This window comes from Carex rostrata, chromosome 6 (genome assembly GCF_964058835.1).
Source record: "Carex rostrata chromosome 6, lpCarRost1.2, whole genome shotgun sequence".
Lineage (NCBI taxonomy): Eukaryota > Viridiplantae > Streptophyta > Magnoliopsida > Poales > Cyperaceae > Carex > Carex rostrata.
The window spans coordinates 1,731,485-1,753,520 of NC_135923.1; the positions used below are offsets into that span (position 1 = coordinate 1,731,485).

The window sequence follows — 22,036 nt, forward strand, 5'->3', positions numbered from 1 at the left end:
TGACATCATTTTTGATATCTTCATGCCGTGTCAATTCATTTGAGACCCAACTTAACTATATTTTCTCTTAATTAACATCTTGTTAACACTACTCTTTCTCGATTATAGCTATTCACTATTTCAAATATACAATCCAAACAACATTTTATTTAAATATGAGTGAGTCTATGGTACTATGCATATTACGATTTGGTCCGTAATACGGCTCAATATTTGACTTTTTAAAATCCTAACGGTCGATCCGAACCGTTCATCTTGTTCTATATATTAATATGTGTTTGGAGACCAAATTTTACATTTTTTGAATTTTTTTTACTATTTTTTTAGATTTATTGAAAATCTCTGTTTTTGGATGGTCCAGAATTTTCAGATCAAGTGATTTTCTAAATATCTAAAAAAATAGTAATTTTTTTCAAAAAAGGTAAAATTTGGTCTCCAAACACATATTAATATAGAGAACAAGATGAACGGTTCGGATCGACCGTTAGAATTGTAAAAAGTCGAATATTGAGCCGTATTACGGGCCAAATCGTAATATGCATAGTACCCTAGACTCACTCTTTAAATATATACAAAATCAGAAGAATCTATAGCATCTAAAACACAGAGATCTTGTTACCTATCTAGAGTTTAGCTAGTTTGATAGCGAGAGATTGTTGTAGAGATTATAAGAGAAACGTGTTGTTAGAAAGAGGCGTTAGCTTGTTATTGACTTTGAGATGTTGAGTACTTCGAGTGATAGTTTGATCTACCTTTTCTATACTAAATCGTATAATATCTACAACTTTCAATAGTGAAGTTTGTCAATTTGTTGACTTTCAGAGGATTAGTAGTAGACTCAATTCATTGAACCACATGAAATCCATGAAATAGTACATTTTTTTTTATTGGTCTCATCCTTTTTAACCCCCCAATTTTTTTTTTTTACCATTAAAAAAAAAAGATAAACACGATATGATCAGAATTCTATTTTTGATATGGATACAACGTGAAATTGTGGCCAAAAATTGAGTTACGTTGTGTTCGCCGACCTTCTATTTTCTCCAACACAGTAAAAAAAACAGAAATTGGATGGGCCCCACAATTTTTTTGGGCCAATCAGATTCAATCAAACCATTTGAATGATCAAAGTTGGTGAAAAAAAAATTGGTGGACGCAATGTGAAGCGGCCACTCAATTTCTGACCGCAATTTCAAGTTTCGTCCATATTAAAAATAAAATTTTTTAGATTTTGTAATTTTGTAATTTATCATTTTCTTAATGGTAAAAAAAAAAATTTCGGATTTGAACCACATCAACTATATTTTTCTTGATTGCTGTCATGCATCTATCAATGACTATGGATTTTTATGTATAAGAGGTGTATGACTGTATGTTATTTTTTTTACTTAATTAATGTGAAAATTGAAAATTAGATCTTTGGAAAAATATTAAAGAAATTTGATATTTAGGCATGCCGAAGTTTAATTAAAATTTCGACATTAATTACCATTGTTTTTTTGATGCTATTGTCTTTTATTTTCATGCTTCCTTTACTTTCGCCATCTAACGTAAGACATATAATAGAAAAAAAAAATTTCCATTTATTAATTATGGGTTGTACCTGATTAATTATTGATTTTTTTTTCATATGAAAGACTTATTAAAGGAACTGGCTTGATTTATTTTTTTGGATATCAAAAATATTCCTAATTATCCTCATGTGTAATTGTTGTATTTGAATAATGATGAAAAATGTTTTCCCTTAAAAGATACAGTACCTTGTATTCATTTATAATAACAATTTATTTTGATTAAAACAGAATAATAAATATATTTTTATTTTAGTTTAAACCAATTAAGAAAACATAAAATTGTAGGTTAATTTATGAGAGTTATTTTCTGAATAAACAATTTTATGGAACTACCATGAAAGCTTTTATTGGTGTTAAAATGCACTTTTATAATTAATTCGATGTAAATGGGAATTTTAAACCTAGTTCATGCGTTCATTCCAATTCTAAACCACAAGTAATTTTAGCATATGACAACCTACAAAACTATAAACCGTTGTAAAAAGAAAAATAAACTATAAACCGTTTTTGAGGGCATTTCTATGGCTAAAAATAAGTAATTTTGAAAGGGGGCCTTGAAAAATAATCCCAATTACAACAAATGCATGTAACCTCCTAACAAGGAGCTATTTACATTTATCATAAATCAAGGAGCTATTTACACAAATTAATTATAAAAAGCTACATTTGAAGGGAAAGCAACTTAAAGCCATGGCCTCTATGTTTTGTTTTGTAGCCTTTCTTTCTCTTTCCATCTCTATTTGTGCTGCACAAGCTCCATGGAATGCCTCTCAGTCTCTAACAACAGCATGCAACCAAACACCTTCACCTGATCTCTGTGTTAAGCACTTGTTAAAATTTAACGAGAGCCTAACAGCCGACATCCATTTACTTACCGGGCTTATGGTCAGGTACGTACTGCCAGTAAAATTTATGGATCAATTTTTTTTTTTTTGCTTTTAATTAATGGTAATAATTCATCAACAAATAAAAACATTAAGGGCTGCGGCTCAATACGCGAAAGAGACTGCAGATAATGTATTTGGTGAGCAGCATGACGAGTCGTCTGCTGATCCCGTGTATGAGACATGCCTACACGACTGCTCAGAAAGCGTGGAGGACGCAATTCAACAGCTGGACGACACGACAAAAGCTGTTGACATGAGAGCCTTTAAAGATGTTGAAGATTGGGTGGCAGCGGCAGTAGCAGACGCATCCACGTGCAATGAGAGTTGCAAGGGAGCCAACAATGGTGAGACGGAGATCAAACAGCTCAATGACATGACTGTTGAATTCACTGAGCTTTGCAAGGTCATATTGGCTTTGTCCAAGCTTGATGCACAAGGCCAACACTGATCGATCGATTGATCGATATTATTTCTGATATCATCTGATAGTTAACCTGTTATTCTTTCTTTGTTATATATATATCTTGTTATTCTTGCTTGTGCTGCTTTTGGATTTTGTGTTCACTTGCTCTCCAGCTATAAGATTGCTAGATTTGATTAATTAGAAATATTTGATACTATTATGTATATCGAAATTTTGGATACATACAGGGGCGGACCTAGGATTTTCGTTAGGGGGGGCAAAAAAATCGAACCGGGTTTAAATAACCAATCGGATTTAAATATATTAACTAATTAGATACTTGATAAAAAACTTTGCTTTAACTAATGTTTTTCAATACCCTGACTTGTAATTTCTGATTCTATAACTTATAATTCTAATTATCAATCATAATTCAAAAAAAAAAAAAAATTTAATGTCTAGAGGGGGACAAAAAAATTTCAAGAAAGAACAAAGTCGATCAAAACATTCAGATTTCCATTAAAACTCAAAATTCAGGAGAGGTAGCTCCCCACCGGAATACTCAAGGTCCGCCCCTGGCTGCATATGGTTCAGTAGATTAATTGTGTGTAATGTTTGAGAAAATGGTGAATGCTGAATTGTATATAGATAGTTAAAAAAAAAAAGAAAAAAAGAAATTAGCGATTCCTTTTGCTCTGTTATTTGTTGCCACTGACACGATTAAATAGCATTATTATACTAACCGTTGCAACATTTCAATAATATTTTAGGCAAAATTGTTCAATAATATTTTTTTTAGATAAAAATGAAAATCCAATATTTTCACTTTAAATATGAACGAGAGAACTCTCATCCGAAATTGAATTAACTCAATTTGAGACTCATGGGCTCAGGTATACCCAAGCCCAAGGCCCACAACACCTTTATTGCATTTACCGATGGCAGAAAAGCTTATCGGCCTGTCGGCCCGTCTATCCTGTCTGGACCGGCCCTTTACCCGGTCGGCCCACAACACCTTTATTAGAAATTGAGGGAAATGTATCCTCCCAGGTACCGGAATTCACGGTTTGAGATTAACTCCCATTTGCTTTGAGATTCGGTCTAGCACGAAGGACAGTATTGTTGTTCTTTAAGATTAGTGCCGATTTAAAAATAACGGTCCGGATCTACTAATTGTAAAAGATTCCCTATTAAGGTACCGGGGAGGATCTGAATTCAAAATTGAGTGTAGGCTCTGTCCCTGCCTCCTCCGTTCCTCTCATTTCTCATTTCCAGCGATCTCGCTCCCCACCTCCGCCTCCCTCAAGCCCTTCCACGGCTCCGCTGTCACACTGTGCCTTAAGGCCTCTTTCTCTACTGATCCGCCATCGTACGGCCTCTGCCTTATGGTTTGTTTATTATATTTCAATTCCCCTTTTGTTGGATTTGATTGACGAAGTTCATGGTTTGAATTGAATGTTAGAGGTAGAATTTTATATTTCATTATGTGGATACTTATTTACTGATTGCTACCAATTGGGAAATTTTCAATTGTTCATAATTTTCTCAGCTGATTTAATATGTGTGTGTTTTTTTTTAACAATGGAAGAAACAGCACTGAGTGAGAGGTATTCAGTTTATGATGGCACGAGTAAAGGATAGAACTGAAGACTTCAAAGAAGCTTCTCGTGTTGCAGCTCTTTCCCATGGTTATTCTGAGGTTCATCTTTTAAGCTTTTGTTTTAGTTCATTATCATTTTCCTATGAAATCTCAAATCTTTACTTACATTTTATTGTACTTTGGAAAACAGGCCCAATTGGCAGCTCTATTGACTTTGTTCATCATGCATAAGTCATTGCCAAAGTCGTCATTTACAAAATCTGCAATCAAAATGGTAATCCCCGCTCCCCCAAATGAAAAATGAGAAAAAAGGGGGAAACTGAGTAAAGATAATTTATGTTTTGTGTGAAAGGTTGCATATATCTTGAGCATTACAGTTACTATGATTAAGAAGAAGTTCTTTGTTTAGTGAATATAAGTTTGCGTCTGTCCATATATTTCAGCTTGAAAGTATCAAGGAGCTAGAAAGCTTCCTTGTTAAGCATAAGAAAGATTACAAGGACTTGCATCGAACTACAGAGCAGGAAAGAGACAACATTGAACACGAGGTATATTCAGCTTGAAATGTACGGTTTATTTTTGTTGAAATCAACCTGTAGAAAGGTAATCTTGTGATGATTTTTGGACATGTACATTGAATGCTTGATTCATTGCTGAATGATGTCTTGTTATGTATCAATGTTTTCTCAGGTTGGGATTTTTGTCAAGGCATGCAAGGAGCAGATAGATATCTTGTTGAATAGAATACATGAAGAAGAGGAGAACAGGAATACAAAAACATGGCTTTGCTTGAGTAATTTTTCTCATGTTGATCTGGTTGCTCACAAGCATGGCGTGGTATTTGCACTTGATTTAGAAATATAATTTGTTTTTTCAAATCTTTTGTGGAATTCTCAGTCACTCGCTCAACTCAGGAGATAGACCATTAGGTAATTTCTGTACAGAACTGTCCTTGAAATTTGCCTTGCGCAATGTAGGTTCTTTTTTTGTTTTTGTTTTTTGTTTTTACTGTTGCAGGTTTTAATTTTGAGCGAGCGGCTGAACTCAGTTACATCACAATTTGATAGGCTTAGATCAGAGCGTTTTCAAGATGCGATCAATAGAGCAATGCCTAGGAGAAAGGTTCAGAGCAAAATTGAGGCGAAACCTGTGGAACTGTCTGTAGAAAAATTGCCACAGATTGCAGAGGCCGAGACATCCACTAGGGCAACTGTCAGAGTTCAGGAGCAACTCTTGGATGATGAGACCCCGCTGTCTTCAGGTACCTTTTCTTTCTTTCTTTCTTTCTTTCTTTCTTTCTTTCTTTCTTTGTTCTTTTGTTGTAATGAAATTGATATAGCTTGATTGGTAATTGAGTTAATAATGCTTTACTCGCATATCAGATAGAGTTATCAGGCATGTTGGATGCTGTCGAGGAAACTGAGAGAAAGATGATGGAGATGTCGGCGCTGAACCATCTGATTTCGACACATGTCCAACAGCAGGCTCAACAGATTGAACAGCTGTATCTTCAGGTTTATGACCCCACCACTTGAATCTTTGCCATTCTCTCTTTTGAGTTAGGTTGCTTACTAAAGTGCACCTGCAACCACACAAGAGTTCAGTCTTACATTTTCTGAAGTTTCTGAGTTTTGCAACCATCTACCCAAACTATCGTCCACTATTTGGACAATTTTATTTATTGCAATATTTTTAAACTTCTACATCGGTTCCTCAGTTGTTATCTATGAAATTTTGCGACTTGTGTGCCTACTTATAAAAATTTAAATTGGATGGTTTCGGGAATCTATTTGTTCTTCAATCAGTGCGACAGCTTTACAATTGTGGTATTTGTCATTTTGAATTATTGCTGAATCTTGAATTTATTGGTTTTTTAGGCAGTGGAAACGACAAACAATGTGGAGAAGGGTAACAAGGAGCTGTCACAGGCAATCCAACGGAATAGCAGCAGTAGAACTTTTCTTGTGCTTTTCTTTGTTGTTCTTACTTTCTCTGTTCTCTTTCTTGACTGGTACAGTTAGAGCCCAAACTCTATTACCCCAAAACCCTAATTGGTTATGCCTGAGAATGATAACTTTTTGTATTTATAGATATATATTTTGGCTTTTTTTTTTCATTCATGTTGAGGTCTGATATTTATTATTTTGCATCTATGTGCTGAGTGTTCGACTGTGTTCTAATGCTTTTTAATAATTAATTGTCATTGTTGGTTTGCAAATTGTAATTTATATCTGATTATGTTTGACGCAAGTGTTTTGTGTGATTCTATTTTTGATATGTGTTAATGTGTTATTTCATGGATTGGTGTTGCAAGAGTTTACCTTCTGTATATCTCAATTTGAGTGTTAGAAATTTTAATAGTTTGTACATAGAATTCACTCTCTTCTCAAAATTTAGTGTTGTGCAGTAAGTAAACAGGATATCTCATATTTTGAGTTTATATGTGAAAAGTCCAGACCGTTCAAATCTTTTATGCAAGAATTTCAAAGCACAATAATACTGGTTCCCTCATTCCGAATAGGCACCGAAAAAAATTGATCCAACTTTAGACCGTTCAAGTCCTTTATGCACGAATCTTAAAGCACAACAATACTGGTTCCCTCACTCCGAATAGGCACCGAAAAAAATTTTGATCCAACTTTAGGTAAACTAAAAATTTGAAATATCTCATAAGATAAGGCATACCAATAAAATATTAATTTGTTTTTAGTATGTACCAAATACCAATAGGCAACAAGGAGAACATACCATAGGTTCCACACTGGTATTTTGCTATTATGAACTATGCCACCACCAAATATCAAACCCCCAAAAAAGTGCAGATCTAGACTATCCTAAAAAAAATTGAATTTACAAAAAAAATAAAAAAAAAATTGAAAACTAAGCAAAATTATCATCAAACTTGCTCGGATAAGCTCAATTCCTTTTTCATTTGCATCACTGTGCAACTAAAAAAGCATATAGAATAAAACATCAACAACAGGTCCAGAACAGAACAGCTTTTATCACTTCCAAACCAAATAGATTTCCAAGACAAGTAATAGCACGGCTGCCATCACGGGGACCTCCAATTTTCCCCTGCATAGACAACTCCACTTCCAAGCTCTTCCTCTATTCTAAGCAACTGAGGGAAAACATAAAAAATTTCATCAGATACAAACTGAAGGCAAGTTCAAACTGTCTTGTTTCCATACCAGCTAGTCAGGTACAATGCACTACCAGAACACAGGACATAAGCTGAAGGCAACACATGTACAATATAAAAGACTAGACAAACTGAAATACTGCATAAAAGAAGAGGGGAGAAAAAAAATTGCAAACAACCTGATTGTACTTGGAAATGTGCTCTCCGCAGTATGGGGCACCAGCTTTGATTTGACCAGCACCAATTCCAACCGCAAAGTCAGATATGAAGGAATCATTGGTCTCTCCAGATCGGTGCGAAACCACCACTCCCCAATTTGTATCCTTCGCTTGCTTTACCACTTCTATAGCTTCTGTCACTGTTCCTACCTGATTTACCTGCAACATTTTTTTACATGCATCATTTCATACAGACCATAGTTTAAAATGTTACAGATTTCTGATACCTCTGAACTTAAGATCCAGTGTATTCTATGATTACTATAAAAGGCCACCCACTCTGGAACAACGATAGATTTTGCACTAGTAAAATGTATTCAATGCTGAAATGCAGGTACAAAACTAATATTTCTCATGGCCTTCATAAATTTGATAGGTTTGGGAGGGGGGTCGGGGGGGGTCGGGGGGGGGGGGGGGGGGGGGGGGGGGGGTGATAAACATAGAAAAACGAACAAAAATATGGTTCATATTGCATCAAAATGCAACAGAATACTCTAGTCAAGTGTATACCTTAAGAAGAAGGGCATTGCAAGTAAATTCATTTATAGCGCGCTCTACCCGTTTAGGGTTGGACATCAGCAAGTCATCTCCTACCACCTGTATAGAAAGATATTACAAACTACCAACTGCCAAATAAAGGGAATAAACAATAGATCCTATAAGAGAAGAATACAGCACCTGGCAGTGCTCAAGAGCAGTGAATACTTTAGTATTCTCCCAATCATCCTTGTCAAAGGGTTGAGTAATGGAGACGATTGGATAATCTGCCCATATGATAAAACAATATAAATGGTCATAACCGCGAGGGAACTATGCTTCTGATTGGTAAACTACCATACCAGTATATACCTGTGCATAATTTGGTGTACATCTCAATCATCTCTTGACCTGTTTTGAAGTGCTTTCCAGATTCGCTTTGTGATTTGAAGTCCATATCATATTTCTTCCCTACTCACAATCAAGGTTAAGATAGACAGGCATAGAGAGAATAAAAATAAAATGTTAAATATATGGCCCCAAAGTGAACTCATAACAAACAAAATTAAGGGAATTGTTGAATAAGACATTGAACTTGTGTAAACTTCAAAATCCATACCAAAACAAAAGTCTGTTGCAGAAACATTTAATGCCAGTTTGATTCTTCCATTATAGCCCGCTCTGTCTATTGCTTCTATAACTAAATCTAGGCCCTCTGATATGCTGCGGAAATAAAACAGGCTCATAATGTAATTAACACAATAAAATTATATTTGGAATTTCAAAACTACAATTTTGCTAAAATATTTGGGAATACTTGCCTTGAAATATTTGGAGCAAGGCCACCATCGTCACCTACATTGCATCCAGTGGGTCCGTGCCTCTCTGAAATAATGGCCTATTAAAGTACACCAAGCTTTAGTGGCACATCAAAAGGCAATATTGATAGAGGTGGGTATTCAATCAACCTACCTTTTAGAAACAAATAAATGAATGATAAACATAAATGTAAAAGTTAAAGCTCGGCCATTCTGGAAAAGATTGCATTCCTTGAACAAATGAGCATAGTGTTCTTTTTTTTTTTGAATAAAGAGCATAGTGTTCATAAAGTGTTCACAACAAAAGCTGCATGGTGGTACCTTTTGTTCTTTGAATATTCTGAAATTACACCAACATGAAATTGCTACAACCATATAACATAACAAAAGCAACTATCATATACACACACTGGCAAACCTTAAGATGGTGATATGTCTCAACTCCCATTTGCATAGCATCCTCAAAATTGCTTGCTCCAAGTGGCATTATCATAATTTCCTACCAACACTAAAATATCTTATCACAAAATATAACAGCAGAGCACTGTATGATATGCGATTAAATTCCTTTGATTTTCCACAATAAAGAATGAGTGCACTGCCTTAAATTTAACTCAAAAAACTACCATAAACAACTGCTTGCGTAAGCTACTTTAAAGACACTCAGATATGTTTCTACAACAATGACTAGGATCTTGTTATTCTGCGCTGTAAACGTCATGTCTGGTAATATATTTTACCCTTACCAGTTCACTAACAAATTCCTGGTTATTTTGTAATTTAATTGGCTCAAAAATGGACATCAAATGAATTTTTTTCTTATTTGGAGAACAAGCAATACACTTTTATTAGAATAAAAGAATGAAATTCCAGAAAAAGGCAATTTGGTTGCGGCGTACCTTCACTGCCAGATTATTGCCAGCATGCTTTCCACCACTAATGACAGTAATTGCAGGAACTGGAATTACAGCATTTGTTTTACCGGAAAGATCTGCTATGTGCTTATACAAAGAAACCTGCAAGGCAGAAAAACAAAGTCAAAATCAAGAATGGTGTGAAAGCAATAACAGTAACTCCATACTAGGAATAAGAGACAAACCTCCTTTTCAGCAGCACCAGCCTTACAAGCTGCAATTGATACTGCTAACATTGCATTTGCTCCAAGCGCTGACTGCCAGATTTTATTTCAGTGTCAACATCCTTAAAATAAGTTCTTTGAGATTTCTAATTTATCCCATTTCAACTATTTGCAAATAGTGTGAACTGTATATTTTCTAATTAAACAATAACCAAGTCGAAAACCCTACTATATTAAACTCACAAGTGGAGAGGTAGAATTGAGAAAATGTGAGACAATCATTCTGGACAACCTCAATACAATATTGAAATAATGAGGTAGAATGCATATCTGGAATGAGATAATATAGAAAGCAAAATAGGAAACAAGCAGGAGATAAAAATAGCATTGGTTGCCTTGTTATCGGTCTTGTCAAGGTCAATCATGGCCTGATCAATCTGAGACTGTTGCTTCGGATCCATGCCAATGAGTGCTTCTGAGATCTTGTCATTGATGATAGCAACGGCCTTGTAGACGCCATTTCCAAAGTACTTGGCATTGTTGTGGTCCCGCAATTCAAGAGCCTCGTGGACTGCCACAGAAGCAGCAAGAGAAACATCAGCAGAGGGGACGGAAGCGCGGTAGGAGCCCTTGTTTGTGAAGAGATCAACCTCAATAGTGGGGATCCCTCGACTATCAAGGATTTGCCGTGCCTTGATCTTTGTTATCACTGGCGATACTGCTCTTTTAATGTGATTAGCCTGATAATGCAATTTACATTTACAAATCAATCTTGCACCAATATAATGATAAGAGTGAGGCTATGGTAATATGCATATTACACAACGGTCTGCGCTATTGACTCATATCTCCGTTTTTAAAAAGTCCAAACAGTCAATCTCAACCGTTGAGCATGATCTTCATATGAAAATGTACTAGCAATCCAAATTTTACATCTTTTCGAGTTTTTTTTACTATTTTTTTAGATAGAAAATCATTTAATTCGAAAATTCTGGACCATCCAAAAGTAGTGGTTTTATAAAAAAAATAGTAAAAAAATTCCAAAAAATGTAAAATTTGGTCTGCAATTACAGTTTCATATGGAGGTCATCTTTAACAATTCGGGTCTACTGTTTCAACTTTGGAAATAGAGATATGGATCCATAGCATGGATTGATCCATAATATGCATATTACCATAACCTCACTCTAATGATAATATTATTTGTTGTTAGAAGAGGAGAGAGGGAGAGGGATTACTATAAAGAGAATAGGGTCAGAAGCTTTCGCACGGACAGCAGCATTGACGGCATCCTCGATCTTACGGGCGACCAGGTACTTGTCCAGGTACTCCTGCACTGACATTTCCTCTCCCTTGATTTTCTTCTTTTATTTCTTGCTAGTTACATCCACATGTCGCTGACATATAAAATAGTTATAGCAAATACACAAGTAAAATACGTTGATGTGCATTTCTTAGGCACAACAACAAAATAAATTGTTTTTTCATGTGAAAAGAGTCACGCTAACAATAGGCCACCCATTTCCATTTATAAAAAAAACAGAACACTATGCTCGTATGCTAGAATATATCCCGTGCCAACTAATAAAAACTGAATTTTAAATAGAAACCTCACATTCTAAACTCAACTTCAAATGATTTTAGACTTCAAACTTTAGGCGTTTCAATTTGTTTCTGCAATTAACCACTAGAATTTCAAAGTTAGTCTTATCTATGAAAGCAACTGAAGTAATCAGTGCTGTTTCTTCCATCGTTAAAAAATGCATAACAAATAAGGCGAGAATGATGAACAATTGAAAATTAATGCAACTCGTCAAAACCAACCAACAAGATAAAGGGTTGGGAAATTTACCCAATTGGTAGTAATTGGTAAATACACATCACAAAATGACAAACAAAATGCTTACTGCAATTCATTCTCAGTATCCACATATTGAAATCTAAAGTTCTACCTCTAAAATTCAATTCACCCCATAAACATCATCAATCAGATCCAACCAAAGGGAAATTGAAATATAATAAGCAAACCATGAGAATTTCACCTTTTCCACTGCAAAAAAATAAACATGTCTAAAGTATATAGAAAAGTTCCACCAGCACAAAGTTTTTACCAGCTCGTCAGTAATGGAGAAGACCTTGAAGGAGCTTGAGGTAGAGGCGGTGAGACTGTACAATGGCGGATCTGTAGAGACAGCGGAGCCGTGGAAGCGCTTGACGGCGGTGAAGCCAGGGAGGCGGAGGTGGGAAGTGAGATCGCTTGAAATGAGAAATGAGAAATGAGAGGAACGGAAAAGGCAGGGGGAGAACCAACACTCAATTTTCTAATCAACGGTTGGTATTGTTTTGAATAAATGAACGGTCACGATATAGTGGAGGGAATGAGCTGTTGGCTAATGGGCCAGATGCAAAATAGGCTTCGGGGTTTTCGCCTAAGCCCAAACCTGATCTGTCACGTCTCTAATATGGGCCTTATTTAACCTGTTACAGTGTTGGGCTAACTGGGTAAAAAGCCGGGCCAGACAAATGTAGACGGGCCGATAGACTTTTCTGCCATTGCAGTCAATCCAAATTAAATGTTTTGACGCTTCAACATACTAATTAATTACTAATTAATTGTGTACAATTTTATTTTAGAAACGGTCACGCCCGTAACATATCCGGATCAGTTGATCACAACTTTTTTTTTTTTAAACGAACCGTATCGTTATAGATCTCTATTTTTATTTAATTTCATAGTTTAAAATTTTAACTTTGTCTCTATTTTTAAATACTTAGTTATACCAACTACCGTATTTAATCCCACCATCCAACTTTACTTAATAATCGATGTGAGAGAACGGAAAAGGTCAGATGTTTTTGGATTTGATGAGTTCTAAGATATGCTTTAAAATCAGTGTGCACAAAAATTAATGTGAACACGCACTAATATTAAAGCAGATTGCACATATCTTAAAGCAAATCAGACGGTTTTGGAGCTCATTGAACTTAAAGTAGGTTTGATGCTCATCAACCGACTGTCATGATACAGAGGTTGGAATAATCAGTGCTGATGTTTTATAAAAAGCTTTTTAAAATTTGTCAAAATTGAATCCAAGTTATTTACAGTAGAGGAGGTCGGACTCTCTGTGTAAATCGATAAATTGCAATTTTATTCATTAATTTTATAATTTTTTAGAAGTACAACTGTACAACTATTTTTAAATTCAGAATCAGCCTTTAATCTTATAGCAAGACAATGCCCTCTGTGTCAGAGGTTGCATGTTTAAAATCCAAGTAAAAAAATTCTTTATAGATATTAAATCGTCGGGTTACTCAAAAGAGAAAACAACTATTTTTAAGAATTTCTCATTATAGTATACTATTTTTTGACATTTTATTTTTCTAATTCTGCTCGTTTAAAAGTGTGTTAACGATTTTTTTAGGGGAAATTGCCCTTTTATTAGGCTAGGAAATATACTGACAAACCATCTCTTTCCTCTCTGATATATATATATTTTTTCTTTTATTTATTTATTTATTATTATTATTATTATTATTATTATTATTTTATTTTCTTGCAAATTTTTAGTGGCAATGACTTTGTTGGTGAGCTTGTAACGATGGCAAAACAACATGCAATGATTTTTAGGGAGAGAATTTGAAAATGAAGTTGTAATTTATTATATATTTTCGTAATTGCAAATTATTAATGTTGAAGATTCATATTCTAATGTTTGCTTAATTTTTTTTGTTTGTATGAACAAAATTAAGTTGCACGTTAAAATATTCCGTGGCCTTCTTTAAATTATATTGGCATTTTATATATCAACTGCTTTCTAAAATTTGAGAATTTTATACAATGAATTTCTAATGCATAGATTCTTGATCAGAAAAATATTATATTTTCCTATTTTCTTTTTCAGGTCCTGATCTGTATAACTAGCAAAATTTTCAATTGGATGACAAAATTGGAAGTATTGAAATCAAAGGTTTAAATAGCATTTACCGCCTCATAGCAGAACGGTTAAAAAAATACCGCTATGTCCATATAGCACCGCTAGCACCATAGATTTTATAGTCCGAAAATGTTATAGCAGTGGCAGTGCTATTTAAAACCATGATTGAAATACTTATTTTTGGAATTGCCAACTTAAAAAGGCAGCAACACACTGATTTACTATTTTTTTGAAGCTGTTCTTCATGGGACTTATCCTCTTTTTCTCAAGTAGAAGCTGGAATTGCACGAACATTTCCTTCTAAATTTTGCAATGATAAAAATGCTAATGCGTTCAAAATCTCTCATTAATCGTTATAAAAGATGAACATTTCAGGGGATTATTTTATTGAAAGATGAGACTGTAGCAGACAGCAGAATCAGGAAAGAGTTGAACAAAATCTTAAGTCAAAATTATGCGATGTATACATTGTTTTCCATGTACCATTTTTTTATTTTTATCAGCTATAATGTGTTTGTCTTGCCAGTACAAATGATCAATAACAGAAATAAATAATCATGAGGTACATAAAAATCAATGATCGTGCCATTATACCTAAATCTATAAACAGAATGCACCAGTTTTTACTGTGTTGCATCTTTTCAGAAGATAATTCAAGAGCCGACAAGTCCTTTGTGGCGAGCATAAGCAATGATCACTGTAAACACTATAATAGATATCAAGCCTGCACCTGAGACCACCTGTGCATCAAAATACAAAATCAAAATTATCAGGTATAAAATTTCTCAGAAAACCAATGAGAATAAATAAAGTTAATTTGATAGAGAAGATACCCATTTGAAGACCCAGGAGTAATCGTTATTCCAGGTATAAGGTATATTCATGCCAAAAATTCCAGCCACCAAAGAATAGAGAGAGATGCAGACTGTACCAGCACTCAAAAATAATTCCAGCTGCAAAATTATCACAACTTATATCTCAGATATGAATAATTTCACAGAAAGATCCCTTGAATACAATTATATCTCTATATATTTAGTTGGAACAACGAAATTACCCTCATAGTAACTTATTTGTGGATCAAATTAAAAAGGTGATAAGAGATGGAATAGACAATTTAACTGGAAACTGATGAACAGTCTGCAAACATTTATAAATTTACGACCTAACCAATCCTGCACCCTGTCCCAATGAATCAACAGTTAATAAAATTTCTGACACGAATTATGGTTGCAGCTTTAAAACGCTGTCTGGGTGAAAAAAAAAATTCACGGAAAAATAAGGGAATGAATTAAGTCACCTGAATCAACTGATTACGGTGGTTGTCAAGCTACAAAAAATATTTTAGTGTAATTAGTAATTGAAAGGTTACAGACTTAGAAATATAATAAATTTTCAGAATTTGTGACCAAAAAGTACCTGAATATTAATGTAATCCTCCGTGTCATCAATGTATTCTCTCAGCTGATAATCAATTTACAAAATCTATTACATTAGTGTTAGATATATAGACAAAATAAAGAATTCCAGGTTGGGTCTAATATTAAATTCATTTCATGGAATAAAGACATCCAAACTACTTACTGTGGTCAATTTATTCAGAGTTCCATCTATTTGCATGAAATATGCCTGCACAGATCACAAACACAATATTCAGTTGTGATAAAGATGGAAACAAAGATTTATAGAGATACTTTGTGGTAAAAGAATACGATAAATATAAATAAAAAGAGGGAAAGAACCTCTAGTAACATTTCAAGCTCCTCTACATCGTTCTCATTTCCATGTATGGTTGCAACGCTAGCTCGGCTAGCTCTAGAAATCTTGGATGCTATGGTCGGCGAAGCAGGTACCCAATTGGGAACACCAGACCCACTAATTGGAGAAGTTGCCATTTTTCTCGACAAGTACAGATCTCCCATGTCATCATCATCATCGAGTAGTTGCTCCAGTTCATCCCTTACCTAATTAACAAAAAGAAAATTGGCTATTAATTTACTCGTATATTTTGTAAACAAGTTTGTGATTTACTTTTGATAAGTGCAAACTGCTAAAACAAATAGATCTATTGGATGAAATTAATGACCTTTTGGACCCGGCCAGTGAGTCTTGTCATGGAACTCTTTAATTTACGCACTCTGTCCAAGTTGCGGCTGCTAACCTGCATTATTAAAGTATAAATAAATATTTTTGAATAGTGCTATTGATGAACAAAAATAGTCCGCCAAAATCTAGACATGATGATATGTACATGGACAGAGATTAAATTCCAAAAAAGATAATTTCAACTCATTACTGAAGAACAGTTATAATCAACGAGGGACCTAACTGGTATCGGTTAAATAACTCCTGATACATACTGATAACATACTGGACCAGCAAGGTCAATATTCAAATTTCCTCATTTTTGTTAGTTGTATCAATTTCTTTTCATACTTCTTTATCTTTTCACTTTCCTATTAGTAAAAGGCAATGTTATCAGAACAGGACCAGATATCGACCTGGTAAAGCTCCGAGTTAACGGTTTATTGATCGGACCGATGGGTCAACCGGTTTAACTGCTGGTTTTTTTAATAAGCTGAATCAGCGTTCAAAGTGCTCTTTTTAAATTTTAATAGCTTTATATGGGTTGCTGTCTAGAATTTGATCTCTCTGCATGTTATAGATCAAATTAGCGGAGTATTTTTTATTTCCAACTGAATTCAACTCCATCCAACAATCCTGAACGCGTTCATACAGACTGAAACCTTTTGCTCTTACATCAGCATCTTATGCATTGACCAATTGATCTTTGTGTGTTAAATAAAGTACCAGAACTCGTTCATAGGTCAATACTGTTCATACTATGGTACTTGTATTAGGAATATAAGTACTCTGACATTCAAATTGAACAAAACAAGGTTAGCCCGTTCGATGGGAGTTGAATATTCAGAGGCTACATTATAATTGAATTGATAATTAGAAACAAGGAAATGAGAAGACCCCTGAATATCATTGAAGATATAAGTTTTCACAAGACTGAACATTGTACTTGTACCAGTAGAAAAAATTGTAAGTTTTATGACTTCTCCTGGTGCTTTACAAATGAATGAAATAAAATAGAGACTACGGCAAGGCAAAGAAAAGCATTTTATTTGATTGAAAAACTACAACCGAGAAAAAAAATGATATGGGACAACGAGGGTAACAATTGAAGGTACAAGGTATCACTTTATCAACACAACTAATCAATAAATTTTGCAAGTTATCAACTGATTATACCAACGACTACATATTTCCTCACAAAACAGCTAAAGGCAGCATCAATGGTTGATCCTCATTTGAAATTGTCAAGAACGGATCGAAGAAAAAATAGCCCAGAGAGAGGAGAGAGAAAGAGATTTAATGGAACTTATTAGGTTAGCGAGATCGAACCTTACAGACCTGAGATGGGGAGCGGCGGCTCTGAGAATGAGATTTGAGAAATTAACCGGATGGTTAAACCCATTGTGACTGATTTATTAACTTAAACGATACTCGTGAAGAACCGAACCGGTAACCGGGTCCGGTTTTTCCGATCGAACCAACCGATCCGGTTACGATAACACTGGTAAAAAGTATATCCCCCCCCCCCCACACACACACACACATCCCAATACGCGCTTCCTGGGTCCATATTAACTTATAAAATAACATAGGCTTAATGACCAGGTAAGACAAAATCAATAGCACCAAAGACTACCTCAACCAAATAGAAGTTGGAGGTTCGCATTGATGAAAATTGGTTACGTTAATAACCAAATATGGACTTTTTCCCATCAAACGTCCAGCTAACAATTTATCAACAATATATAGAGCAGCAAATATGAGATTCCTATAGGAGTGCAAACGGATCAGATAGTGGTAAAACCATATCCGTATCCACTTTTATTTTTCGGATACAGATACGGATACGGATACGGATCGGATATTAGATGGATACGAAAACGGATATCCGCTTTTTATAATGGTGAATAACATAATTTTAATCATAATATATATTACACTGTATGGTACATATTTACTATTCGGATACGAAAAATTAAAATTTAAACCATATCTGTATCCGCACAAATATTCAGATATCGGATACGGACGGATAATATACGACCCGTTCATTCCTAGCAAGTTGACATTTTATTTTAGTGATTTGCAAAGAAGACCAATATAAAGGAAAAGCACGCATGCACACACACACAAAGATATATAATAGAGAAAGAGAGACCTTGGAAGTAAGTTCGTCTAAAGCCGGGTAGGCAGCAGTCTCAAGCTCAGTAGTGCGTGCATCTAGGAAGCTACATATTGCTTCTAGTGCTACTTCCAAAGCACGAAACTCAAATGGTGACTCTATAATTGAACACAATAAAAGAAATAATACATTATCAAAAATAAGATTTCATACATATACATAGTTTGATGAATCTGGCAATACTACAGTTTGCATAACTTTTTGTCTTTTCAAGATCACAATTTTATTATCCCATGCAGTATGTAGAAATTTCTGACATGCCCCCTCTAAAACACACAAAAAATCAAATGAGCCCCTTTCCACCTAATCACTCTGACGGTCTGATAATTCCAAAATTACCCCTGTTTCTTCCTTATTTTATGGAGGACATTTTTGTGGAAATTCCAGAGTAATAGCAAAGGACAGGTTATACAAGATACCTTTTGCTTTCAAGGAGGGCCTGCTAGATATATTTTCATTTTTCTATGGTTATGTACGATATTTCTTGGTTTAAAGGGTACAACCAACAGTTTAAAGAACAATTTATTGCACTGTAGATTTCATACCAGTACAAGACCTGGCTCCATTGGAATAAATTATCAGATTTTAACTGGTACGGTAGTTGATATGAGTGAATTCTGCGTGCCAGTACGGTGACAACAGAACTATTTTTTGGCACTAATACTATGATGGTGTAAACACAAATGTAATCACTAACCATGTTCGTCAGGAGCATCCGCCTCATTTTGCGCAGCAGAGAGTGGTAATCTTCTCCTAAGCTCCTCCACCACTGGTACTACATTCTCTTCCGTCGGATCCCTTAGCAATACCTTTGCAAGAAAACACAAGAAAATAAAGAAAATTACAAAGAAATGCTTTAAAAAAAATTATTAGATGTAGAACCTGTTTTACCAGAAAGAGATTGTCTTTTTGTCTAATCATAGTAATTAAATAATAAAAGTAATAAAGTTCATTTCTGTTTACCTCTTCAGCAGTAATTATCGCCTTTATATGCTGCTCAAAAAAACAAGTAACAATGACTTAGCGAATTGCTAGAAAAATTCACATAAATTTTCAATAGAAAAGAACAGGTACCTCTAAATTGAGCACAATCGCTCTTTCACGGCCGAGAATCGTGGAAGGGTACGAAAGCAAAGGATCTAAAATTCTTAAATCGCGAGCATGAATCTCGACTCTTTGCATGATCGCATATTTGTCGACATCTAGTATCGTATCTTCCCCTCTAGAGTCGAACAGGATCCAACTCCTGGCCGCCGCCTTTTTCTTTATCGAGACACCGCCTTGCTCAGCCGCCATGTCACCTCCGCCGGTGATCGCATCGCCAACGACAGCACGAATACCGCAGCGGAAATAAATCTGTCCTTTGATTCTTTTGCTATTATTGGTAGAATAAGAAAGTATTTATATTTTAAGAAAAAGAGAGGTTCTTCTTCTTGGAGGAAATAAATAAATAGTGGTGCTGGTTAATGGCAATTAAATTGAATTCGCATGAGATATCTCAAACTTTGCGTGACTTTATGGAAAATCCCAACCGTTTAAATACGCTCTGCACGAATCTCAAAGCACACATAATACTACCCCTACATCACCCCCGAATAGGCACCGGACACGTCGGTCACGCAAAAGTTGAGATATCTCAGAGGAAACGCACTCAATTAAATTTGGGTGATTGATTTTATACTGCAAGAGGAGAGAGGGAGTGTTATCTGAGTTTCAATTAACTGATTTGTCAATTTGTTATTTTATATGTGAGATTTTGTTTTATGGGGAGTTTCATATTCATATATACCCCTCGTAAAACTTGAAATTACTTTGAGTTTGAATAAGATTCGAACCGAACTGGTTTGATTTGTTTCAAAACGAATTTCAATCAAACGAATTAATTGCAATTGTTTTTAAAATTGAATTGAAGTCAATCGAATCACAGACTACGGATTTTTTTGGCAGCCACCAGTAGTTTATGCATTAGTTTTCTTCACGCGGAATAAAATTCACTCGGTTTCCCTTTACCTTTTATTTTTCACGAATTCACATTGATGAATTATGGGTCAGTCCAAAATTATCTTACCTTTAAGCTACTAGATTGATTAAAATCACGGCATGGACCTAGTCAAACGAAACTTATTTGTATTGTTAATTTGTTACGTTGCTGAAGCATTTTCCTATTATAAGTTACCATTATATTAACAATTTTGAGCTTTGATATAAGTTTAATTCCTGCATTATTAAAGATTGATAGTTGACGAGCTTTGATATTAGTTGCATTATTTGAGATTTGAATCTAAATAGTTCACGAGCCAATTTCGAACGAACTATATCCAGTTTGAGTTTGAATAAGATTTGAACCGAACTGATTTGATTTGTTTCAGAACGAACTAATTACGAACTTTTTCCGAATCAAACTCAAATAGAATCACGAACTACAAACTTTTTGTGCAACCCTAAATTTATACCTATTTATAATTTCAAAAACTCACAAACTTACTAATTTTATATTTATAAAATTTGCATTTTACTCTTTATTTAAAATGAAATATATAATATGTGTAAGAAAAGTATTCTGTCTTCTAATTGATTAGTTTTTGAAAACAAATGATTCATTTAACAAGTTAGTGATGTGTATTATTTACGAAGATCAATCAAGTGAATAATTAGGTTCACATTGGTCTTGGAATATTTTGGAGTACTTGAACATGGAAGTGTATGATTAAAGTTGACAACTTTGACAATTTTTAAAAATAAAGTTCAAAGTAAAATTTCTAGAGAACGATATCTCAATTCGTATATTAAGCACATAGATATCTTTATTATGATTAAAAGATAAAATTTCATTATCAGTACTCCAATCAAATAATTTGTCATTTTATGATTCTATACATCTTTCTGATGTTTTTTTACATATAGAAGTTTAAATTTAATTAGGCACTTACTCATCACATGCAAGTTGTATTATCTTTCAGATTGATCGTAATTTCTTTATATTTTCTAAATGTCATTTAAGAAATTTTTTAATTGATTGATGTCATTTAAGAGAGCTGGCAATTGCTAATGTCATTTAAGAGAGTTGACAATTGCTAATTATATTTTATTAGTCATCAATCGCTAACATAAAATACATAAATGTTAGGCATTTGTGTGCATAAAATTTTTGATGCACGGTAGAATTCTATTTGACTCTTGGAGTGTACATCTCGTAGTTTATATAAAGCATTGTTCTAAATAGCGGTTTTATAGTATTTTTTAATCTTAAACGCTAAATTATAAAATAAAAATGTTATTTCAGCTATGACTGCTATAGCAGTAATAGCAGCTGAAATAGCAGTCTGCTATAGCGCATAGCGTGTAACACAAATAACATACACTATGTTACATGAATTTTTATTTCAAGGTCCAAATTGAAAATTTCTTTTAAGGACCAATTGTTTTTGCTTCTAAATAGAAAAATATAGATAGTTTATGTATGATGCTTAGGTTATTTTGAATAGAAAAATAATAATTAGTTTATGATATTACTATGGATATTTTGAATAGGAATTTGAATTTTATATTGGTTCAATATGAATATTATAATTTCTTAATTAATTTGGTGTTATTTATTGCTCTATGAGACTTTAGATAATATTGATAATTAGTT

At 34.2% G+C, this 22,036-nt stretch overlaps 4 protein-coding genes across 5 annotated transcripts; 2 read left to right on the plus strand and 2 right to left on the minus strand.

The window, feature by feature from the left end:
• The first annotated feature begins 2,240 nt into the window (after nucleotides 1-2,240).
• Nucleotides 2,241-3,069, plus strand: LOC144556107 (pectinesterase inhibitor-like). Its single transcript, XM_078304598.1, has 2 exons — nucleotides 2,241-2,464; nucleotides 2,555-3,069. The coding sequence occupies exons 1-2, from the start codon at nucleotides 2,265-2,267 to the stop codon at nucleotides 2,907-2,909; spliced, it is 555 nt and encodes a 184-aa protein (XP_078160724.1). The 5' UTR covers nucleotides 2,241-2,264; the 3' UTR covers nucleotides 2,910-3,069.
• Nucleotides 3,070-4,212: 1,143 nt separating this feature from the next.
• Nucleotides 4,213-6,529, plus strand: LOC144556033 (syntaxin-81-like). The gene is made up of 8 exons (XM_078304515.1): nucleotides 4,213-4,233; nucleotides 4,453-4,563; nucleotides 4,655-4,738; nucleotides 4,908-5,012; nucleotides 5,155-5,301; nucleotides 5,482-5,725; nucleotides 5,821-5,978; nucleotides 6,342-6,529. The coding sequence occupies exons 2-8, from the start codon at nucleotides 4,483-4,485 to the stop codon at nucleotides 6,483-6,485; spliced, it is 963 nt and encodes a 320-aa protein (XP_078160641.1). The 5' UTR covers nucleotides 4,213-4,233; nucleotides 4,453-4,482; the 3' UTR covers nucleotides 6,486-6,529.
• A 617-nt stretch (nucleotides 6,530-7,146) lies between these two features.
• ENOC (cytosolic enolase) lies at nucleotides 7,147-12,535 on the minus strand. The gene is made up of 13 exons (XM_078304069.1): nucleotides 12,312-12,535; nucleotides 11,439-11,597; nucleotides 10,596-10,940; nucleotides 10,222-10,293; nucleotides 10,022-10,138; nucleotides 9,541-9,621; nucleotides 9,126-9,202; nucleotides 8,924-9,027; nucleotides 8,677-8,775; nucleotides 8,506-8,591; nucleotides 8,338-8,424; nucleotides 7,789-7,986; nucleotides 7,147-7,588 (listed from the first exon to the last, which is right to left on the minus strand). The coding sequence occupies exons 2-13, from the start codon at nucleotides 11,541-11,543 to the stop codon at nucleotides 7,520-7,522; spliced, it is 1,440 nt and encodes a 479-aa protein (XP_078160195.1). The 5' UTR covers nucleotides 11,544-11,597; nucleotides 12,312-12,535; the 3' UTR covers nucleotides 7,147-7,519.
• A 2,021-nt stretch (nucleotides 12,536-14,556) lies between these two features.
• On the minus strand, nucleotides 14,557-19,882 carry LOC144555523 (magnesium transporter MRS2-I-like). Of its 2 annotated transcripts, none has more exons than XR_013512055.1 (11): nucleotides 19,477-19,878; nucleotides 19,366-19,395; nucleotides 19,100-19,211; nucleotides 18,379-18,500; nucleotides 16,222-16,296; nucleotides 15,878-16,099; nucleotides 15,720-15,764; nucleotides 15,555-15,620; nucleotides 15,436-15,465; nucleotides 14,969-15,088; nucleotides 14,557-14,875 (listed from the first exon to the last, which is right to left on the minus strand). XR_013512055.1 is itself a non-coding variant. In XM_078303900.1 (11 exons), the coding sequence occupies exons 1-11, from the start codon at nucleotides 19,696-19,698 to the stop codon at nucleotides 14,789-14,791; spliced, it is 1,110 nt and encodes a 369-aa protein (XP_078160026.1). In that variant the 5' UTR covers nucleotides 19,699-19,882; the 3' UTR covers nucleotides 14,557-14,788. The 2 variants fall into 2 exon arrangements, 1 of the variants encoding a protein (XP_078160026.1); XM_078303900.1 differs by having other exon boundaries at nucleotides 15,555-15,599; nucleotides 19,477-19,882.
• Nucleotides 19,883-22,036: the final 2,154 nt, after the last annotated feature.